A 23,964-nucleotide genomic window follows, 5' to 3' on the forward strand; every position below is an offset into this window, starting at 1 on the left:
GCTCACTATCACTCATCATTAGATAAATGCAAGTCAAAAACTGCAAGATACCCCCTCACATCTATTAGAATAAAAACAGGAAAGGAAAACATAAAAAGGAACAAAAGATCAAGTGTTGTTTAGGATGTGGAGAAATTGGAACCTTTGTACACTATTAGGATTGTAAAATGGTGTAACTGCTATGGAAAACAGTGTGGCAGTTTCTCAGAACTCTATGATCCAACAATATCACTTCTAGGAATATGTCCAAAAAAATTGAAAACAGGGATTTGAAGAGATAATAGCACACCCATGTGCATAGCAGCATTATTTACAGTTGCCAAGAGGTTATAGTAGTCCAAATGTCTACCAACCTATGAATTAATAAAATGTAATGTATACATATAATGGAATATGATTTAGCCTTAAAAATGAAGGAAATACATATTTCACATATAAATACATATGTAAAATACATATTAAAACATGGATGAACCTTGAGGACATTGTACTAAATGAAATAAACCAGTTAAGAAAAGTTAAATATGATTCTAATCATATGAGATATCTAAAGTAGTTAAATTCGCAGAAACCAAAAACAGAATGATGGCTGCCAGGGGTTGAGGGAAAGAGGGAGATGGGGAATTGTTGTTTCATGGATATATAGTTTCAGTTTTGCAAGTTAAGAAAGTTCTGGAGATCTGTTTAACATAATGTTAAGTCGTACAACATGTCTGTTGTTGTATATAGTTACCATTACTGAACTGTATATTCAGAAGTGGTTAAGATAGTAAATTTTATATTATGTGGGGTTTTTTTAACCACAATTAAAAAGAAAAAAGGGAAAAAAGATTGGATTAAAAATTCAGCATATTCTGTTAATAGGAAATAAATCAAAACCATATGAAGAAATACTCAAAACAACAAATAAATTTATTTCAAGCCAAAAAAAAAAAAAAAAAAGCAACAACACAGTGAGATATCACTTCACATCCTCTAGGATAATTAGAAGGAAGGAATCAGATAATAACAAATGTTGACAAGGATGTGAAGAAATCAGAACCCTCATACACAGCTGGTGAGAACATAAAATAGTACAGTCTTTTGAGCTGGTATGCTCTGGCATTTCTCAAAAAGTTAAACATAAAGTTACCATTTGACCCAGAAATTCTACTTCTAAGTATATGCCCAAAAGAATTAAAACTGTGCATAATAAAAACTTGTTCATAAATGTTTATAACAACATTATTCTAATAGCTCACAGGTGGAAACACCCAGATGTTCCTCAACTGATGAGTGGATAAAATATGGCATATCCATACAATGGAATATTCATTCTGCCATAAAAAGGAATGAAATATTGATACAGGGTGTACAACTCAGATTAATCCTTAAAACATTATAGTAAGTGAGAGAAACCAATTGTCTTAGTCTGATTTGTGCTGCTATAACAGAATACCATAGACTAAGTAATTATAAACAATAGAAATGTATTTCTCACAGTTTCTGAAAGTTTAAAAGTCCAAGGGCAAGTTGCTAGCATGTTTGGTGTCTGTTAAGGACCTAGTCTCCACTTCCGGAATGGTACCTTGATCACTGTATTTCTCCAGAGGGGAGGAACCCTGTTCCTCACATGGCAAAAGAATGGAAGAACCAAGAGAATGAGAAAGGATTGAACTCTCCTTTTTTTACTGGCACCAATCCTACCCATGACGGTGGAGCCCTTATGGCCAAATCACCTTTAAAGGTCCCACCACGTAATACTGTAACAATGGCAACTAAATTTCAACATGAGTTTTAGAGGGTCAAGACATTCAAACCATAGCACCAGTCATAAAAGATAACATATTACATGATTTAATTTATATGACATAATAATATGAAATATAGAGAGATGGAAAGTAGATTAGTGGGTTCCTTACAGCTGGGAGAATTGGAGGGAGTTGATGAAACAGGTTTGATATTCCTTTGTGAAGGAATGAAAATATTCAAAAATTGTGGTAATAACTTACATAGCTGTCAATATACTAAAACCATTGAATTGTACACTTTCAGTGGGTGAATTGTATGGTATCTATATTCTGTCTCAGTAAAGTTGTTACTCAATAAAAGAAAACAGACCAATTGAATTTAGCCATTGGAGGTCATCAGTCACCGTAATAAAAACAGTTTTAATGAATGGGATAGGTATTGTAACAGCCCACTTGTAATGGATTTAAATAAAAATGTTGAGGATTAGAGATACCCAATATTTGAAAATTCAAGGGAGTTTGGTGCAGAGAAATAGAGTAGTAGCTGGCAGAGGAGATGGGACAAGTGGTGGTTTAATTTTTTTCAAGGGAGAGATAACAGTACGTTTATATGTTATAGGAAACAATTAGGAGAAAAAGAGAAGTTAATAATGGAGGAGAGAGAGAAGAGAATTACCCAGGTGATAGTCTATGGTAAGAGGCCTGTGTACAAGTGGAGGTACTGGCTTAGTATAGGATTTTAGATAGTTCACATATGGCAGCATGTGAGAAGTTAAAGCATATATTTCGGCACACATGCCAATGGGTGGTGTCTTAGCCTGTTCCGGCTGCTATATCAAAAATACCATAAATTTGGCAGCTTATAAATAACAGAAATGTATTTCTTATGGTTCTGAAGGCTGGGAAGTCCCAAGATAAGGGTGTCAGCATAGTCAGGTTCTGGTGAGCGCCATCTTTCTTCATAGAGAGGTGTCTTCTCTCCATAACCTCACATGGCAGAAGAGGAGTACAGGTTCCTAGAGACCTCTTTTAAGAGAGTGTTAATCTCATTTATGAGTGCTTCACCCTCATGACCTAATCATCTCCCAACATTTTCACTTCCTTTTTTTTTTTAAATGTTATTTTTTTTTAACTTTTAAGTTCAGGGGTATAAATGCGGGTTTGTTACATAGGTAAACTTGTGTCATGGGGGTTTGTTGTACAGATTATGTCATTATCCAGGTATTAAGCCTAATACGCATTCGTTATTTTTCCTGATCCTCTCCCTGCTCCTACCCTTCACCCTCTAAAAGGCCCCAGTGTATGTTCTTTTCCTCTATATCTCCATGTGTTCTCAAGTTCTCACCTTGAATACTGTTGCGTATTAGAGCACAACATATAAATGTGAGGACACGAGCATTCAAACCATAGCAGATAGGTAAATGTAGTGGTAGGTGTCCCTTCTGGCTGCTTCTGTTTTCTCAGTGAAAGGTTATAAACTTATAATGAAGATGAAGGAAGAGATATTGGAGATTTCAACAACAACAAAAAAGAAAGTATGACATTGTCATTTAGGAGAGTGAGGGTACATATAGTGTGAATAGCCTTAAGGGCCTATTGAGGCTTGTGGTCATGAAATTAAAGTCATACCAGTCTGTTTCTCTGGCCATTTTTAGCTACACTGAGGCAAGTGTGGAGTAGACAGAGAGTTGTGTTTAACCAGAATAGCAGTAAGTATGACAAAGCAAGAGAAGAGCAAGGAAGTAAAGATAAGGATTGACCATGGATCAAGATGGTTTATTAATTGACCATTATGTGGTAGACAATGATATAGAGATCTCAGCAGGGTCAGATGGTTGCATTTGGGTACTAGGTAAAAAGAAAGTAGATGTTATGTAGAGGGGTGTGCATGAAATTGAGATTATAGAGGTATGGCAGTTATTGATAATGACATGGTCTAAGAAACGACCACAGGGATGATTGACTTAAATAGAATGGAGATAAGATCATTGGAAGAGAGACCAAAAAACCAAAAGGCCAGAGTGTTAGAAAGATGAGTCATGACCCAGAATTGGATAGAAAACAGCAACAGTGAAGGATAATAGGAGACATAGTCTAAAAACTTATTTACATCAGTAATTGAAGGAAGTCAGAGTGATGTCAAGCTGAGTTATTTTTCATGAAGGATCATAACCTCTCTTAATAAGATCCTTGTCAGACCATGGATTGCTTAGCCCATACATGTAATTTGTGCATCCTTGTATTCTTAGTATTTTCTGAACTGTGCCCCAGAGGTCACTGCTGGTCATTGCTCTTCTTGGTGCCCTTAATATGTTCTTAGACTTTATATGTTCTTAGTTGAGCATCCGTGGTGAAGATAATCAAATTCAGTATTCTTAGATGAAAAGCATCAGAGGAGATAAATCAGTAAATGACAGCCTTCAGGGTAACAGTAATGAAATTTTTAACTTGAAAATTACTTGTGAATAGACTTCACTGTCTCTATACTCACATACAAATTATATGCTAATATAACTTTAGCTCAGCAAACTATTTTATACAATTAGTTGAGACACTTAATATTGGGCCTACTGCCTTACAAGGGTATCTCAGTATTTGTCATAGATGAATACCTAAAATATACATGTAAATAGAATTTTGGTAATACAAATCATACTTTCTCATTTATTTGCATAATCATATCAAAAATGCTTCATCTTCACTTTAAATTAATCCTAATTGGAAGTGATAACAGCTTCTCATCCTAAATGTTTATATCAAGTAGTTAAATCAATATTTAAATACACCAGAAGTTATTATTTTTAAAAGCCCAACAATGACTGATTTTAATGAGAAAAATCATTAAAAATCATAGATTAGTACAACCCTTGGCTTTACAGGTGAGGAAATTTCAAGGAACAGAACAGAAAGTTTAAACAATTTACCACACATGTACCTGTTGACACAGGTGAAACTAGAACCCAGATCTTAAACCTACATTCCACTGTACAATACCCATATCTAGTTTATGTATTTGTAAGTCTACACTTCTCAGTATTGAGTTTTCTTTACACATCGTGCACCAAGTACATTGTAAGTGAGGCCTTGGTGGAGGCCTCCAGCAGTGCAACTAAAAGAGAAATCTTTTCCTATAACTAGGCACCTGAATACTTCTTTTGGCTGTGTTGAATGAAGCCATTTTCAGACCTCCTCTGAGCCATTTTAGTGAACCCACAGGCTTTTCATTGAATCTGGATGTCACTCTGGGGCTTTTATCTTAGTATAGCCGAAAGAGCAGGTAATTTGGATTTTAGGAAATTTGAGTTTTAAGTGCTGTTTGTGTCTCTTAATTGTTGAACAGCCTTGGGCAAATTATTTAGCCTGAAAATGTCTAAAATCTTAACCATAAAATGGGAAGAATGACTATACTTACCTCACAAGGTTATTCTATTCATCAAATGTGGTGACTATGATGCAAAAGTGTTTTGATAATTTACTAAGTACCAGATACCTTATCAGTGGATATAATTAAAATCAGGTAGTCTTATTGAAAATCAACCTAAGAGCCTGTTATCTGTGTATAGATTATTCACTTATCAACAAGTTATTTTAATATCATCTGTAAATGATCTTATTTTTCTAACTTTTCAGAGATAAAATCATATCCCTGTTACCTGAGGTTTTTTGTTGGTGGTAGCAGTGTTGTTATATTGTTCTTTACTCACATTTAAATAATTTTTTTATTAAACCCCTCAGTTGAATGGACTTTTTTTCTTTTTCTTAATTATTAAAAGATTTTGAAGTGTTTCTTTGAAGACTTATGTACTCCTTTTTTGTTTCTGAAACTGTAGTTTTTAATCTGTTATTTATCATCTACCTGTGCTTGATTTCTTTTCTAGATATATTACATCTGATTCTTTTTTTTACAGCTAATTCTTTTATCTTTCTTAATGAGATTGAATAGCAAAACTACTTTTCACAGTAAAACCAAAGTAATTTGTTGATAAGAATTAAAGTTACCTGATTCAAATATGTTTTAGACCTCTTGAGGAAAATTAGTTATAGGGGGATAGAGTATTGATAAGCATGAGTTTCATTTTTTTCTATCATCTCTAAAAAATATTAAACTTGGTCATCAGAAAAGAGGTTTACATTGTGTCATTTGGCCCCTTTTATCCATGTTTATATATTAGTATGAAGAAATAAATTCTTAACAACATGGTAATATGAGCAGAAGTATGAGTAATGCATGTGGAATAATTTTACTTTTTTTATTAAAGAAATGTTAAGTGCTTGATATTTTAAAGGTAAAAAGTAAAGTTCTAGTAATTGTTTTTATGTTCTTTGTATAGCGAATAGTTTTAAAGACACATTGTAGAACCCCCAAATAGATCATTTTAATATAAAAGTTGTTGAAAATGTATGAAAATCAGGCAAAATAGTATACAAATTTATATAATGTGATGACAAAATGATTAGAAATGTTCTGCTTTTGAAGCATGTTTTAAATACCTTGATAACATAATCTTTGTTAAATGTTTGGAAACGTTAATAAAAAAGCCAGGATCATATTTTTAAATAGGTTTACTTCTTGCCAACTCCTGTTTTATCAGTGCCTATACTGCTAAACACAAAAGAGTGAATGTTCTCAAAAGTAAAGGATTTTAATAACAAACCAAACTTTTAGCTGTCAATAGAAGATAGTAATTTTTAGCCAAAATATATGTACATATATTACTGGCAAAGAAATGTATGGCAATAAATAGTACTTAGTATTTTAATATCAATATCATATAAATTGATTTCAATTTTAAATGATTTAATCCCATATATTTAAAAAGCTATAATTCACAACTGATATACCTAAATATATTGATTTATTTCACTTCATTTTCTTATCAAAGAGTTTATTTTTCTAGAAATCTAATTAGGGGAATTTACCTTATTACTTCCAAAGTTTTAAGCATTGTTGATGATAGAATAGTTGGGCATGATGGCAACATGCCTGTAATTCCAGCTACTCAGGAGGCTGAGGCAGGAGAATTGCTTGAACCCAGGAGACAGAGGTTGCAGTGAGCCGAGATTGCACCATTGCACTCCAGCCTGGGCAATAAGAGCAAAACTCCATCTCAAAAAAAGAAAAAAAAAGAAAAGAAATTAAGAAATACTGCCTTTGTATCTTCCTTTTTATTCTCATATCAAAGAATCCCCCTATTCTGTACAACAGTGGTAACAATCAACAGAATGAGGAAATAACCTACGGAATGGGGGGAAATATTTGCAAACCATACATGTAATAAAAGGGTTCATATACAATGTATTAAGGCATTCAAACAACACAATAGCATGAAAACAACCCAATTAAAAATGGGATAAGGATCAAAATAGACATTTCTCAAAAGAAACCATACAGATGACCAACAGGTATATGAAAAAGTGATCAGCATTATTCATCATCAGCAAAATGTACATTAAAAACACAATGAGATATCACCTCACATCTGTTAAAATGACTGTTATCAAAAAGACAGAAGATAAGTATTAGAGACGATATGAGAGAAAGGGACCCTCTTATACTGTTGGTGGGAACATAAATTAGTATGGCCATTGCAGAAAACAGTATAGAGATTCCTTAAAAATCAAAAACAACCACCATATCCAACAACCCGATTCTGAACATTCAGTCATTTTACACTTATAAATGGAAAATACATTATTGGACAATTTCATCATTGTACAAACATGACAGAGTATAATTATGCAAGTCGACATATTACAGTTTACCTACCTAGGTTCTATAGTATAGTCTCTTAGGCCGAGGCTACAAACTTATACAGCATCTTACTGGACTGAATACTCTAGGTGATTGTAATACAAGGATTTGTATTTCTAAACATAAAAAGGATTCAGTAAAAATACAGTCTAAAAGATAAAAGTTGGTACACCTGTATAAGGCACTTACAAGAATGGAGCTTACAGGACTGGAAGATACTTTGGGTGAGTCAATGAGGGAGAAGTGGGTGAATGTAAAGGCCTAACATACTACTGTATGCTACTGTAGACTTTATACACTGTACACTTAGGCTGCACTGAATTTATTAAAAATATTTTACTTTCTTCAATAAGAAATTAACTTTAGCTTCTGTAACACGTTTAATTTATAAACTTTTACATTTTTAAAAAGTTTTTGACTTATAATAACAGCTTAAAACACATTTTATACAATTGTACTAAAATATTATTTCTTTATATTCTTATTCTATATGCTATTTTTAATTTTTTTACTTTAAAAATTTTTTGTTAAAAACTAAGACACAAACACACACATTAGTCTAGGCCTATGTAGGGTCATGATCATCAATATCACTGTCTTCTGTCACCACATCTTGTCCCACTGGAAGGTCTTCAGGGACAGTAACGACACATACGGTTGTCACCTCTTGTGATAATAGTACCTTCTTCAGGAATACCTCCTGAAGGACCTGCGTGAATCTATCTTATAGTCAGCTTCTTTTTTTTTTTTTAATAAGTAAAAGGAGTATACTCTAACAATAAAAAGTATAGTATAGTAAATACATAAGCCACTAAAATAGTCATGTATTATTATTATGTGTCATACATAATTGTTCTGTGCTGTACTTTTTAGGACCATTTGTTTACCAGCATTGCCATACACATGTGAGTAACTGGATACAACATCATTAGATGATGGGAATTTTTCAACTCTATGATAATCTTATGGGATGATCGTTGTATACATGGGCCATCATTGACCAAAACATCCCTTTGCAATACCTGACTGTATATCTAAAAGAAATAAGATCAGTATGTCGAAGAGATATTTACACTCCTGTGTTTACGGTACCATTATTCACAATAATCAACATATGGAATCATCCTAAGTGTTCATAAGATTAATGGATAAAGAAAATGTGGTATACACACACACAATGGACTTTTCGCTTTCAAACAGAAATCTTACCGTTTGTGACAACGTGGATAAAACTGAAGGACATTATGGCAAATGAAATAAGCCTAACACAGAAAGACGAATGTTGTATGATCCCCTATTATTATTATATGAACTAATAATGGTTTGGGGTAGAATTATTGTTAGTGGATTAGAATGCATTGGCTATATTATTGATCCACTCTTCTATAACCCATAGTGACATTCATCAGATGGTTGGCTGGAATTTATTTTATAATCTGAAAGCTTGCAAATTTTGCCCCTTTTGCAAAGTGGATTGATCCAGATTAGAATTGAATCTACTGCATTCAGATAGCAGCACTATGTTCTGAAAAATTAAGCTAGCCTAGACAAATGTGTGTTAAGATATGAAATAGTCATGAAATTGCCCTTACAGAATATTATTTTTAAAAACGTTTCCTTACTCATGAAAAAAAAGTGTCTATTTAATCTACAGTATTTTCACTGAAAATGGAGAAATAACTGTATGAGAAATAGCCAAACGACCAAATGCTTCATTATCTGGAGCTGTATTTGTTTTGTACAGAACAGCATTCTTTTTGTTTGTTTTGTTTTTTCAAGATAGACACTTTTGGGTTTATTGTGGCTGTTCAATTACATGTTTATAGAGATGTACATATATTTTTCCTGAACCACCTACCATTGATTTTGCACCCTAAGCAATCTGTTGTATTTCTTAACATTTTATATTCTGTACTGCTGCATTCATGCTTCAAATTATATTTCATTCTTTCTTTAGGGTGTTTCTTCTGCCTATGTGATTGCTTACTTAGAATTACAGTAAAGCAAATACTTGTGTAATTTAAGGTCACCCACGGCTTTTACAGCATTAGGCACTTCAGTGTCTGTGGAATTGCTATGTTCCAGAACCTCATTATCATGACATTAGTGTTCAGTCATAGCATACAGATTGTCCATTATGCAGGATCTTAACTTCAGTTAATGTAAAGCAGATTTTCCTCATGCTTACTAAATTTTCTTTGAGATATTTCATAGCACTTATAAAATATTTTAAAACAATAACATTAATGCTAGTATTCATACGGAAGTAAATTTGGTTTTCTTCTTAAATTCATCCATTGTCTTCTTTTAACAAAGGAAGATTATATTCACTTTTCTTCATGTGTCTTAGAAAATCAAGTTTTAAAATTACTATTATTTTAGAAGTTTATTCTAAGAAAATCAACTTTGATGGAAGATGAGCTCAGGTGATCAGGACATTGATTCAGGTGTACTTGGCGTAGCAGTTCATTAACTATGTGTTAATTATGTATGATTACTCCTGAAAAGCTATAGCAGCTTCTTTTTTTAGGTTGCTTCATTAAATCATTAATTTTCTTGGAGGTAACTAAGCCTGACATAATTAAGTCATCTTAGTCTGCACAGATATTTATCTTCCCATGATGTCGAGAACACTGAGCAAGTTATTATAGAGCATTATAACTTATTCCATGTATGTATTGACTTCATATTTTAGGATTATATAATACTATTTTGACACATTCTTAAGTAATCTAATAAATGTATACCTTTTAATTATGTAGTTAATGTTCTAGCATAGATTTTGTACTTCTGTGTAATAACCCATTTGTGTATTTGAACCACTTCTTACTAACAGTTCTTTGACCTATGGCTACATAAAGCTGCTTCAGTTTATCCAGAACATCATTTATGAGGAAGGATTTGATGGATCCAATCCCCAGGTATTAAATAACTTCAAAATCTTTTATAATCATTCCTGTTATGTTGTTTTCAAATTCTCTTGGGTGCGGGGGTTGGGGAGCAACCTAGAAGGTTTTAGAATAATAAACAGTGAACAAGCTGTTTTCAAGCACAGAACATGTAAATAAGCAGAGCACAAGCAGCCTTAGTTTGACTTTTATTATGTATTTAGAGTTTCAGCTAAGTTCTCAGCGGAGACACATAAGACATGCATATGCATTATCAACATCATTTTAAAATATGCATTTGTAGCATTTGGGCTTAAGTAGCTGCATTTTGAGAATTACTTTTAAATCTGCAAGGCTCGCACTTTTCTATTTAAACTGTTCATGTTTCTGTCATTCAGGCCTTAATTTCAAATTACCTTATGAATAAGAATTATCTTAAGATTTTATTGTATTATGCTTTGTTTTATTGAATAAAAAATACATTTTATTTGCTGTATTAAATATTTTATAACAGCAATTTTTCTGTAGCTCTAATTTTAAAAACTTCCTCCAAATTTCCACTAATAAAGACATTCTGGTTAGTTTAACTTAAATAAAATGATTGTATTTCTACATATCATGCCTTTCAAAATTCTTCCACAGTGATTTTAATTGCTTTTGCTACTAAATGATTTGCATTACATTTGTATTATTTTAGCAGAAGTATTTCTGAAGCACCATTATTTTTATTGAAGAAGACAAAGAAGCTAAAAGTCTTATTTTTGGTATTATCAGCTACATTTATGCTTAATTCATGGATTTTTAAATATTCTTGTAAAATTTGTTATTATATTTTAAGTTTTTCCATGGCAAAATAAATTATTTTAAAATTTGTTTTGATTGCCAGTTTAATACCAGGTTAAAAATACCTGTGTGTGTGTGGTAAAGTACAGACATTTATTTATAGGTGGCTTTTCATGTATGTCATAATTTTTGTAATGGCTTTTGGTATTTAATATAATTTTATTTTGCTCAGTGTTGCTCCATTTTTGGCTCTACCTAAGATTTATGGGCACTGTGGCTTTCCTTTGGTGCCAGTGCTTGTCTGGAGAGGTAAATTGGTCCCTGACAGACACCTCTCCCCACTGCTGTGGTAACTATGGAAACAGGCATGTCATAACAGTTCCTATGATGCAGTGTGCAGAGCTGCTGCTCCTGCAGGATGATGACACATTTTCTAAGAGCAAGAAATTTTATAGCATCCCAAAAGCAAAGGCAATAGCAAAAGGAATACACACATACACACACACACACACACACACACACACACACACACACACACCCCTTAAGAATCCTTAATAAGTAAGCTAGTATAGGAATAGAATGAAACATTTGTTTTCTTAGTTGTTTATTCGACTATGAAAACACCCCTATTTTCAAGAAACAATTTTTTTTTTCACAAAAATTTATAGATAACAAACTGGAGCTGATTTGGCTTTCTGAACCAGAGATTCTATATTTACTGACCTTTATAAAGATTTAACAGGTTTCAGGTAGACATTTCCATAGTGAATACCAAAACTGTTTTTAAATTAAAATATACCAATAAGTTATTATAAAAATATAATTTTATTGAAACTAAAATGTAATAAATTCTATATCTTTATAGATTGTACTGTGTGATAAATTACTTAGTCTGTGTCTGTGTCAGAAATTTTAGATGAGTTAGAGAAGCCACAGAAATGCATCTACAAGGTACTACTTCAAAAGATATTACTCCTAAGTCAAAAATAATGTTCTGACATTCAAATAAATCTTACATTTTAAAAGAAAATTTTTATCTTTTTTTAACACTGTGTTTTCAAATAAACTGAACTAATAGTAGACAACATATAGAATAGACTCTAAGGAACAGAATATCGTTTACTACCTTATAATTAGCTTTGGTAGTAAGTAAAGTCATATAGCTCATCTGTAGAGATAATTAGAGTACAAACATTTACAAATTGTGGTCATAATTTCATTTGTTGTTTTTAAATATCTTAGAAATACATGATAAAAATGAAATTTGGACATGGATTTTACTTAGAATACCAGATTAAATATTTTGGATGTTCTCATAGGATTAAAATCATTTATTGTACAGCTTTTATATTTTTAATCCTATGCCACACAGTATGCCCCATTATTATATGGCATAGCAAAGGAATTATATGTTCTAAAGGACACAAGAGATTACTAATTCAACCTTTGTTTTTGCAATTACCATTTTTAAAAAATATTAATGAAGTATAATGCTCAGTTATATTCTGTTGTGTGGGTACCCACCTTACTTAAATATCTTATCCCTCATTCATTTTTTAGCTTAATATTTTCATTCCCTTGATATGCATTTATCAGTGTATCTGTCAGAATCATTAAACCTCTATAGTACTCCTGATTTCATGCCTAACAGCATTTTTGTTATAAACTTCTATCAGGTACTTTTCAATACAATAATAGATTATGGGACAGTGGATTAAAATACCATTGATCTTTAGTTTCTGAAATGTTGACGGGGAAACATGCTGCTCTTCTGTTACCGTCGTGTTTCATTCTAATATCTAGATTTTTTTTTTTTTTGTACGTTTCTCTCTCCCTTTTTCTAGAGTGCTCTTTCTGTTGAGAATCTAACTTGTTTGTTATCATGAGATAACACATTTAGAGATAGCAAAATGAACTTTAAATTCTTGCCATTTTACTTAAATTCTAAGGTTTTAAATAATAAAGAAAAATAAATAACTCACCATATTTCACAGATCTACTAATTCACCAGAAATGTATTTATACTTCTAAGCCCTGGTACATCTCATTACTTCATTTCATTCAAGTAAGGCAGAAATAAAAAGAAAACAATTTTTGTGGACCATTGAGGATGGTAACATAGGAGGTCTTAGGTGGTTGTCTATCATAACCTTAACACAATCATTTTAAAAATTGAACCAGCTGCCTTCATAGTACAATCATGTTTTAGGTCCTTAAGAGTCAGGAGGTTTCTTTCTAATATGCTTATTCTAAATTCCTTTTTTCTGTAATTTTATTCTTGTAGTCTTATCGAGGCCATTATATGCCTTCAGCTATATTGAATCATAGAACAACAATGTTACCTTCTCTCCTTTTATTTATTTATTATTATTATTTTTAATTTTATTTCTGGAAATGGAGTCTCACTGTGTCACCCAGGCTGGAGTGCAGTGACACAACCTCCGCCTCCCAGGTTCAAGGAATTCTCCTGCCTTAGCTTTCCAAGTAGCTGAGACTACAGGTGCACACCACCACACCTGGCTAATTTTTGTATTTTTAGTAGAGGCAGGACTTCACTGTGTTGGCCAGGCTGGTCTCTATCTGTTGATCTTAGGTGATCTGCCTGTTTCAGCCTCCCGAAGTGCTGGGATTGCAAGTGTGAGCCCAGCCTCTCTTTTTAATTTTAAAATGAAAAAACTGTCTGAACACAGTGGCTCACACCTGTAATCCAAATACTTTGGGAGGCTGAGGCAGGAGGATTGCTTTAGTCCAGGAGTTTAAAGCCAGCCTAGGCAACTTAGCAAGACCCTGGCTCTACATGTTAAAAAAAAAAAAAAAAGAAAAAGAAAAAAAAAAAAGAAAGAAAGAAAGAAAAATTACCTAGGTGTGGTGGCACATGCCTGTAGTCCCAGCTACTCTGGAGGAGGTGGGAAGATCACTTGAGCCCAGGAGTTTAAGACTACCATGAGCTATGGTAATGTGACTGCACTGCATCCGGGTAAAAGAGCAAGAGCCTTTCTCAAAAAAAAGAAGAAGAAGAAGAAGAAAGAAAAGAAAAGAAAAGAAAGAGAGAAAAAACTAAGGCTTAAGTAATGTGTGTGTCTTGTCAGAATTATACATCTGCTTTTGTTACATAGTCCTGACTATAATTCTCTCTTTTTCATTTACTAGTTTCTATTCCTTTAGGCTTTCATCTTCTAACATTTCCATGTTGTACGCATTTTTCTTCCTTTCCGTGCTTAATAAATTCTGCTTGAAAAGGAATACACAAATTCAATTTTCATTTGTAATATCAGGGAAATAAATATATTGTGTTGGACAGTAACTTGTTGGTTAATAAATTTTATTAGTGGTATTTTATAGCAATAGCAAGTGATACATTTTAGGATCTTGTTTCATCAGAAATCACATATAAAGTAACAGTGTTCCAAATTATGACTTTAAGACCCATCTTGCTTTTTTCATCAATTCTAATAATGATTTTTCAATCATTTGCACATGCCAGGTTTTGTTAACACCTCCTTCTTTTGCCCAGAAATTTTACTGAATTTCTAAGGAAAGCATCTACAAAACATTTGCTAATTTACAGTAACTCAAACAGTAGAATTTATTATAAACACATCTGTTGTTAAACATTTATTTACAGTGATTTATTCACAGTTTTATTAATGATTTTTAAATGTTCTTTTCCCAAGAAATATAGTCACTTATTGTGACCTTAATTTCAGTAGGTTCAAGTTCTAACTGTTCACCTGTTAAATTTTACGAAAGATGTTGAACTTAAATTATTATTTTAACAACAGCTTCAAGAAGAAAAACCAGAGGCAAATGTAAAATATAAAACCGGAAAGTCATATTTAAGCTTTTTTCAAAGAAAAGATCAGGCAGTAGGTAAGATAAAATCAAATGGAGAAATACTGAACAATTTATAGTTTACAGAAAGACAGAATTTTCTAATACCGAGAATTGGTTCGCAAGCATTCTAGTTTAGAGTTTATCATTATTATCTGTGATTTGTTATATATTTTAAGTTGCTAAGATAACAGTTCTTAGAGTTGTTAAAGTTTAGATACGATTTAAAGCTTAAGGCTTTTGATACTCTTTAGATTTTTATGACATCTATTGACATTATCTCCCTGATGTTATAAAGATATGAACTGACAGATTAAAAGAGGTATTCTATTTATTAGCAAAACTTTATGTTTGCTTTTATTCCTCTTTCTTTTAGAAAAAACAGAAAAATATTTTAAGAATAGGAATTCAGAATCTTGGCTCACCTTTATGGGGAGATGATATTTGCTGTACAGAAAATGGAGACAGCAGTCACAGCCTTACCAAGTTCCTCTATGTTCTCCGTGGACTTCTGAGAACCTCTCTTTCGGCCTGCATCATCACAATGCCAACACATCTGATCCAAGTAAGAACTTTCCAGAACTACTTTTTCATAACTCATATAGTATAACATTGTGCTTTGAATTTGTATTTCCATGATAACTAATGATGTTGACCATCTTTTCATGTGCTTTCTGGCAATTTGCTTGTCTTTTGTCTGTCTTCTCCATAGTCTCTATCAATTTGTAAAATTCTTTGATATTTTAACTACAACTTGGTAATAATTTTCCTCCAGCCTATGACTTGCTTTTTCCATTAACAGTGTCTTTTGAAGAGCTAAAGTTTTTAATATTGATGAAGTTTAACTTATAAATTTTTTTTAATGGTTTAGTGGTTTACCTCCCTCACACCTCCAATCTTGACAGTCTTTGCCCTCTTTAAGGTCTTTTTCTTGTGTTTTCCTCTAAACATTTTATAGTTTTTTTTTTCTTTTGCTAATGAATCAATGTATTTTCATTTGAATTTTTTCCATAGTTTTAGTTCTTGTTCTGAATCACCTTCTGGTTTCTTTAATTACTATTATGTAAAATATATGTTAATATTAGTATTGTTTACTTAAGTATATATTGTCTGCCTCAAACATGTGATTATATATATAATTTTATGTATCTACTACATTGTAGTCTCCATAGAGGGAGAGCCAAATACTTATACTTCATAGGCTTTATGGTAATAAAATAATATTAAATGTGGTTTTAAAATTCTTTTTTCTTCCCATCTTCGTGGATTAAAATTCTTAACATAGTACCTAGGCTTTTTCTAGATATTCAATACATGTTAATTAAATTAATATTGACTAAATTAATACATGACTTTATTATAAAGTCATGTAATGTTAGTATCTCTGTACTAACACACGCAGACCCTACTTGCAAATAGCAAATTTATTAAAATGCCATTTAGTTACATAGCACATATGACTGAAAAGTGTGACAGATGAAAAGTGAATTTGGCTAGATGCAGTGCCTCACACCTGTAGTCCCAGCACTTTGGAAGCCTGAGGCAGAAGGATCACTTGAGGCCAGAATTTCAGCCTGGGTAACATAGCAAGACCCTATCGCTACACAAAATAAAATTAAATTTTAAAAGAAGTGAATTTGATCTCCTTGGTCAGTAGAATTTATTTATTTATATAGTCAGGAGAGGATAACTCAGTTTCCTTGAATGATTTTTTATACATTATGTCTGAACCTTAATTATTATTATTATTATTAGCTTACAATCATAGAAATATCGTAAGGAAACTCCTTTGTCTCATTATGCTAGACATTGTACACATACTTGTATTGCTTTCATTGTTAATACGTTCTTGTAAAGTTAGTACTTGAATAATAGTTTGGTTAGACATGGTGAGCTTTTTTATTTTTATGATAAATAAACATGAAACAGACATCAGATACTGGTGAAAATACTACTACTACTACTGTGCTATTACTACAACTATTTATTAGGCATGTACTACATGCAAGCACTTTACAAGCATTATGTTGTTGAATCATCACTGCTACCCTGTGAAACAGGTAGTTTTTACCTGTGTTTCCATAGGATCACCCCATTAAGTAGCAGGCCAGTGTCCTTCCCTGACTTCAAACCTTGATAGCTGTGATGCCAATTGCAAAGACAGCTAAACTGAAGTTAAATGATTCTCCGATATCTCATATCTGTTACACATTTTAATCTGGTATTCAAGCTCAGATCTGTTTAACTCTAAATTTAAACTATTTCCCCTCTGTCACACTATATCCTGTGTGTCCTGAATTATTAACTACCTTTGATGACACTAAGTTTCTATTAGGGAAAAAAAAAATTCTTGGTCAACATTGTAATTATTCCACATTTTTAAAAAGAAAATTATTCTAAAATATTTGGTAAATTAATATATACAAAAGATTAAACAAAAAGTTCTATTCTAGACAAGAGAGAAAAAAGATGAAAATGTGCTTCCTTTTGCATAATTGCAAAGCAAAGAAAAACAGTTATGAAAAAAACATATGCATATATGTAACTTTAAACTTTATTCTAAAGAGGCCTCTACCAGAAAAAGAAAACACTTCTTTAAAGCGGTATTATTGGTAAGCATCTTTATTGCTTAAGGAAGAGACTCCTTTTGTAGATTTCTGTGACAGTGAATTCTGCAGCCTCTGTTTAAGGAAACAGCAGATACTATCAGATGACCTCAAGTCAACCTATCTAGACCACTGATTAAATAATGAATGAATAATGTAGTGATCTGGATGTCTGAACCTGAAACAATATTTTAACTTTGGTACTTTGCAGATATATTTAAGCCTCTGTATAACCGGAAGAGAGAGAGAGAGAGAAAATTTATGCTTCTTAACATAGCAGTAAAGAGATTCCTTTGAAATAGACATAGCAAAACAGAGGGCCAGATTTTGGTAATGAGTATAAAGTCATATAGTATGACCAAGAATGAAGACATCTTCCTCAAAACAGAGACTGTCTTTTTTTAAAAACTACAAACTTCTAACATTTTTCAATCTCTCATCCCTAGACAGTTCTGCAAAGCTATCATATAGTAGTCTCCTGGCCCTAATATCAATTGAGTTATAAAAAACAAATAAATTGGCCGGGCGCGGTGGCTCAAGCCTGTAATCCCAGCACTTTGGGAGGCCGAGGCGGGTGGATCACGAGGTCAAGAGATCGAGACCATCCTGGTCAACATGGTGAAACCCCATCTCTACTAAAGGTGCAAAAAATTAGCTGGGCATGGTGGCGCGTGCCTGTAATCCCAGCTACTCAGGAGGCTGAGGCAGGAGAAAAGGCGGAGGTTGCGGTGAGCCGAGATAGCGCCATTGCACTCCAGCCTGAGTAACAAGAGCGAAACTCCGTCTCAAAAAAAATAAATAAATAAATAAAATAAATTTCCCCTTACCCTTTGAACATGATATCTGATCATAATATTTGGTTTGATCTGAAAATGTTGAGTAGAAAATACGGAGGCCAAGGCAGGCAGATCACCTGAGGTCGGGAGTTCAAGACCACCCTGACCGGAGAAACCCCGTCTCTACTAAAAATACAAAATTAGCTGGGCGTGGTGGTGCATGCCTGTAATCCCAGCTACTTGGGAGGCTGAGGCAGGAGAACTGCTTAAACCTGGAAGATGGAGGTTGCAGTGAACCAAGATCACTCCATTGTACTCCAGCCTGGGCAACAAGGGCAAAACTCCGTCTCAAAAAAAAAAAAAAAAAAAAGCCCAAAAACTTAAATTTGTTCAAATCCATTATTATATAAATAGGAGAGAAAATAACTTTTAAAGTCTATCAGGAAAAATCAGTTTTTTGACTAAGGAAAGAGAATAAGAATTGCAAGCAGTGTGCTTAGAAAGATAATCAAAGACATACAAATACATATAACCAGTGGACTGTGAGTTTAATAAAAGATTACATGGTGATTACTATGGGCCAGTCACAGTCCTAAATGCTTTTCAAATATTAACTCATTTATTCTCATAATAACTTATATAGTTGATACTGTCATTATCTTTTCCCAGGATCACAGAGCTAATGAGTGGCAGAATTTAGGCCTAAGTAGTCTACCTCTTATTACCATATTCTTAACCGCTGTGCTATGCTAAATGTTCAATAGAGATACTAGAGCCAAAATTTAGAAACAGACTATATACAAAGTAGCATTAAGTGGTAGAAAGAGCCTGGGTTCTTAGAGGCAGATAGATCCAACTACAGATAGTTGCATAGTCTTAGTCAAGGCTTAATTTTTTCAGCCTCAGCTTCATCTGTGAAAATGGAGCAAAAAGTAGCCAATTAAGAGGATTAGTAATATCTACTTACACAGTGCTGGCACATAGTAGGCATTCAGTATATGTTAGCAATTATCATTTCACTATCATTACTGAAACAGATTTCCAAAACTGAGAATTTGAACAGAGATCAGGCTACGAAATATAAGGTATAAACATCTATCAAAGCAATAGAAATCTCCAGCTGCCTCATTTTATGAAAGATACTGACAAGATCTTCTCACAGGTTAGGACTGAGACAGACCAGGAGGCATAGATAAAGCCAGTTGGCCATCCAAATATTGGTAGCCTCACCGTGTTGTAACAGGATTCTTTCAACATTATACATCAGCTTCCTGTCCACTATGACCAGTGTCAACTCTGGAGATTATAAATTAAGGTTTAAATGGTGATCGAATGACTATAGGTAATTTAGCTTATCCACTTATTTAACAGATAAGGCAGGCCCTGTTCTAGGCACCCATAGGGGTACAGTAGCAAACAAGACAAACAAGGTTCCTATTCTCATGGAACTTTTTCAACAATGTAAAAGATAAGATGGAACAGAAAAGTAGTGTGAGTATATGGATACTTCAGCTTGGGAGTGGTAGTAGAGTGGTTTCAAGCAGAAGTAGAAATGGAAATCCTTGGAAATTTTGTCAGACATAGTTGGGTATCTATAAATAATAAAATTATGGTACCTTTATTTGAGTGCATTATATATATTAACATTAGATTAAAGGTAGTTTGTATAAAATATCTTTATTTCTTGAATTGTTAAACCAGCTAATCGGTATTCTTACTTTAGTTATTAGCATTCTGTCAGACTTGTATAGTAATGATTAGTTACCCTTTATTGTACTTTTGGCATGCTTCCCATGTTTAATTTCATTGTAGGGAAGGAACACATAGTTAAGGAAATTGCAAAGAGAGGGAAAACTTAAAATAGGGAAAATAATGACACAGATTCAAAACTGATTTTAACTTACTGTTATAATAAGAATTTTGCAAGTAGAAGGAACAAGAATTATTTTTTAATTTGCATTTGAAATGTTTTGTGTTCAGTCTCACAACTTTGAATTTGAAATTTTTTATTTCCTGCAGATTAAAGATTATTTTCTTTAACACCACAGGTGAAAAAAATGGAAAGCATACTTTGGAACAAGTATATAAAAATAAATTCTAAACATCTGTTAAGAAAACACTAAAATTGTTCAACAAATATATTATGAATGTCTTAAGTGCGTATGTATATAATCTTAAAACAGTTATCCCTATGAAGTAATATTATTACTTACATTGTCTCTTGCTAGAATATAGTTTTAGTATGTGCCCAAAGACATTGAACTGAAAATGTGTGTGAAATGGCTAAGTTAAATACAGACTTTGTTACATGCTGAACTATGGAGTAAAGTGTCATTAGAAGGAGCAGAACTACGGACGGCTCCCCTATATTCCGGCATTGCTCAGTTCCCAGATCCCTGCTGTGTAGTTGTTCCACTCGCCAAGAAGCCTGTTAAAGAGCCCCCAAGAGCATGTGTACAGCCCTCCATGTTAATAGTTAATTGGTGAGGATGGCAAGATGAGAGGACAGCCGAACATGTGGTCTCTCAGACTCAAGCAGTAGACAGACCTTTAGTTATAATAACAGCAGCTGCTCACATTCTCACAACTCAACTGTTCAAAACTCTGTTGTCGAGTGAAAGAGGTTGTCATGGATTGAAAAAAAGAAAAGAGAGAGAAAAGGTTGCATCTAAGAAGAGTAACTAAAACCCTGTCTTTAAATTCTTCCTACATATTATTTTAATTATAAGAATATTATTGAAACTTTTAAAAACTTTGGTGTAAGTACCCATGTTAAGGGTTATTATATTTCTACCACACTCAACATTCTGCTGCCTGTCCCCCTTTACTGTTAGAAACAGAAATGGTTTTGTACCCTTTGAAACTTTTTAATGAGTTGTGTGTGTGTGTGTGTGTGTGTGTGTGTGCGCGCGTGTGTGTATTGCAAAGTAGTAACTTTAAAGCAGTTACAATGGGATACCGTTTGATTTCAATATCTAGCAAGATATGAAACAATAATTTGTTGGTCTATAAATGGGAATTGGCTTACCACTAGCACAATTTGTCATTCACCTCCAAATTATGCAAACATTTTGTGGCTTTTAAATTAATTTTATTTTCAATTCCTGGTAATAGTTGTGTGCTTGAAGAAAATGGTGACCAATAGCATTTATTCTTTTTGGAAATAGAAACTTATTTTTGTGCCTTATGATGATTTTATTAGTGAGGTGAAAAGAAAGTGAATATCCCATAGTTTATGCATTTTTAATAATCTGTGGCAAGTTCTTTATTGTGTGTTTTAAAGCACTTTTACCTAAGACTATTGGGAAGTAAATATTGAAACACTTTAATTAATAAAATGAAAAACTGAGAAAGTTACTCCTTATGCCATTCTCACAGCATTTTTTTTTTCAAAAAGAAAATTTACTAATTATTGCTAATCTTTATTCAAGCTGTCATAGTCTACACTTTTAAGGAATTTTTAAATACAAACAACAACTTGATAAATTTCTCCCCAAGTACAACAATGCAAGAATGAAAATTCCTTTGACATTCTGGATCATAGAATATGACATTATGTTTTTTCATTGTATAATAATTATAATTATTGCCAGAGTTTAATTTACTTGTCTAGAGAACAGTAGTTGGTGAACTATTTAACTTTCCTTTATTCAACCAAATTTCTGATTTGAAATTAGCCTATAGGATATTTTCATTTGTTGTCATTGGCACTTGGTCAATTAATAGCCTTATTCAATTTTTCTTACATACCCACTGTTTTATAATAATTTGATCTGTAGAATTTTTTCTCAGCTATCTCACTGAAGAAAACTATTGCCAGCATATTAGGTTATACCAAGGAAAACTCATTTTCTGATGAAAAGCAGGGAGAAAGGACCTTGTTAAAATATGTCTCCTGAAAAATGAATGAGATTTTATTTAGTGTATTAATTGATGTGTTTTCAAATTAATCTTCTATAACATTAATGTGTTAGAGCTTTGAACCCACTCAAGTGAATGATACAGTATGTTTCTATGTAGTGAAATTCAGAACAAACCTTTTCACATCCATAAACTTTTTGTTCATGCTGAGTATTTTAGCAGCTAAACTCTAAGTCAACCAATGGACCGCTTTAGAACTAACCACTAATATGGGATTATGAAATGTGAACTCCAGTGGCCTTGTGAATTTCTCTCAGTGTGAAATCTTTTATTCTTAAAACAAGAACTAAGAATAATTGCATGGTAAAGAAAAATAGACTTTTGTGAGTTTACAGCCATAAAATTTTGGAAAATACTTTTTGTCTTATTGTTGGTATGAGCATAACACTACCTTCAGTCATACAACTTTATTTTAAATTATCTTTTTAAATGCACTTTACTAAGAAGACTATTTAAGGATGAAAATTACAAATTAATCTCTTGATCATAGCTACAATTACTAAAGGATAAAGCCAGATAGTCAGTGTCATTTTTTTTATGAATTATTTTCTTAATCAGGATATTCTCAACTGGGAATCTGCCTTTAATGTTTTCAGATCTTCTTAAATACTCTGAAATTGATTATAAGAAATTTACATATTTAAAAGTTTAAAAAGAAGCAGTTCTTAAAATGAACTAAATTATATTATACCCATTTCAGTTGTACATCATATTTGTCAAATTCCAGTAACTTTGTGTCAGTATAGTAAGTTGTAAACAGAATCTGTTTTCTTTGAAATAAAAAACAGTCAAACTGTATTTCAGTCCTTCTACCACAGACTTTGGACTTATAAATTCTTGTAGCTCCAGCTTTTTTTCTTCTGTTTCAGACTACACATGCTGATATCTGGTTAATTTTTAAAATCACATCATAGCTTGTATGCATTATACATATATATTTAATTTACTTTTTTGGACAAGGATGATTGAAACTTTTTATACAAATAAACTCCAATACACAGACTTTAAATTATCTATAAAGTTCTGTATATATTGAGCAAAGTAGCAGTACATGTATCATTTTGTCTTCATGGAAATATGCATATTGAGTAAGAACAGGATATATTTTAAATTGTCAGTAAGATTCATTTTCATCTTTAAAAGTACAATTTAGAAACCTTTCATTACACCTAATCTAACCAAAGCATAATCAGTAAGCCATAAAAAGATTTTGATTTAAAATATTTTTGCTTCCTCTAAAATAACTTTGTGATGTTCTTGTTCATATTGTTATTCACTCTGTAGTTACTGTAGTGGTAGTAGTTATTAGCTAAAGGGCTATTTAGGACCAAACTTTTCAAATGTATCAACGATAAAAATAGTGAAATGTCTCATCACGGTATGGAGATTGAGTCATCTGTTTGGACATATGGAATCTTTGGCTGCTGGACTGCATCATCTTTATAATGCCCAGTGTCCAAGGATGGACACAACTGTTCTGGGAGCAGAAGGGGGAGTGGGGGGTCCTGTGTGTTCAAGCTACTTGAATATGGTAGGAGAAAAAAGGGGAAACGATCTTTTACATTATTTTTATCATAAACTGTCTTGTACATCACTTTTGTATATAGAAAAACAAGTAAAACTTTATTTAATTTTTCATTTATTTTACTAATAAAATTACTAAACTTTTTCTGTTTA

General features: G+C 32.6%; 1 protein-coding gene across 4 annotated transcripts in view; it reads left to right on the forward strand.

The window, feature by feature from the left end:
- Positions 1–23,964, forward strand: part of ELP4 (elongator acetyltransferase complex subunit 4) — a 257,653-nt gene that overhangs the window by 91,399 nt on the left and 142,290 nt on the right. For all 4 annotated transcript variants that reach the window (XM_074401283.1, XM_074401284.1, XM_074401282.1 and 1 more), the window contains exons 6-7: positions 10,319–10,403; positions 15,361–15,549. In XM_074401283.1, the coding sequence (XP_074257384.1) occupies positions 10,319–10,403; positions 15,361–15,549 (274 nt within the window). The remainder of the gene's footprint in view (positions 1–10,318; positions 10,404–15,360; positions 15,550–23,964) is intronic.

This window comes from Saimiri boliviensis, chromosome 6 (genome assembly GCF_048565385.1).
Source record: "Saimiri boliviensis isolate mSaiBol1 chromosome 6, mSaiBol1.pri, whole genome shotgun sequence".
NCBI classification, from domain to species: domain Eukaryota; kingdom Metazoa; phylum Chordata; class Mammalia; order Primates; family Cebidae; genus Saimiri; species Saimiri boliviensis.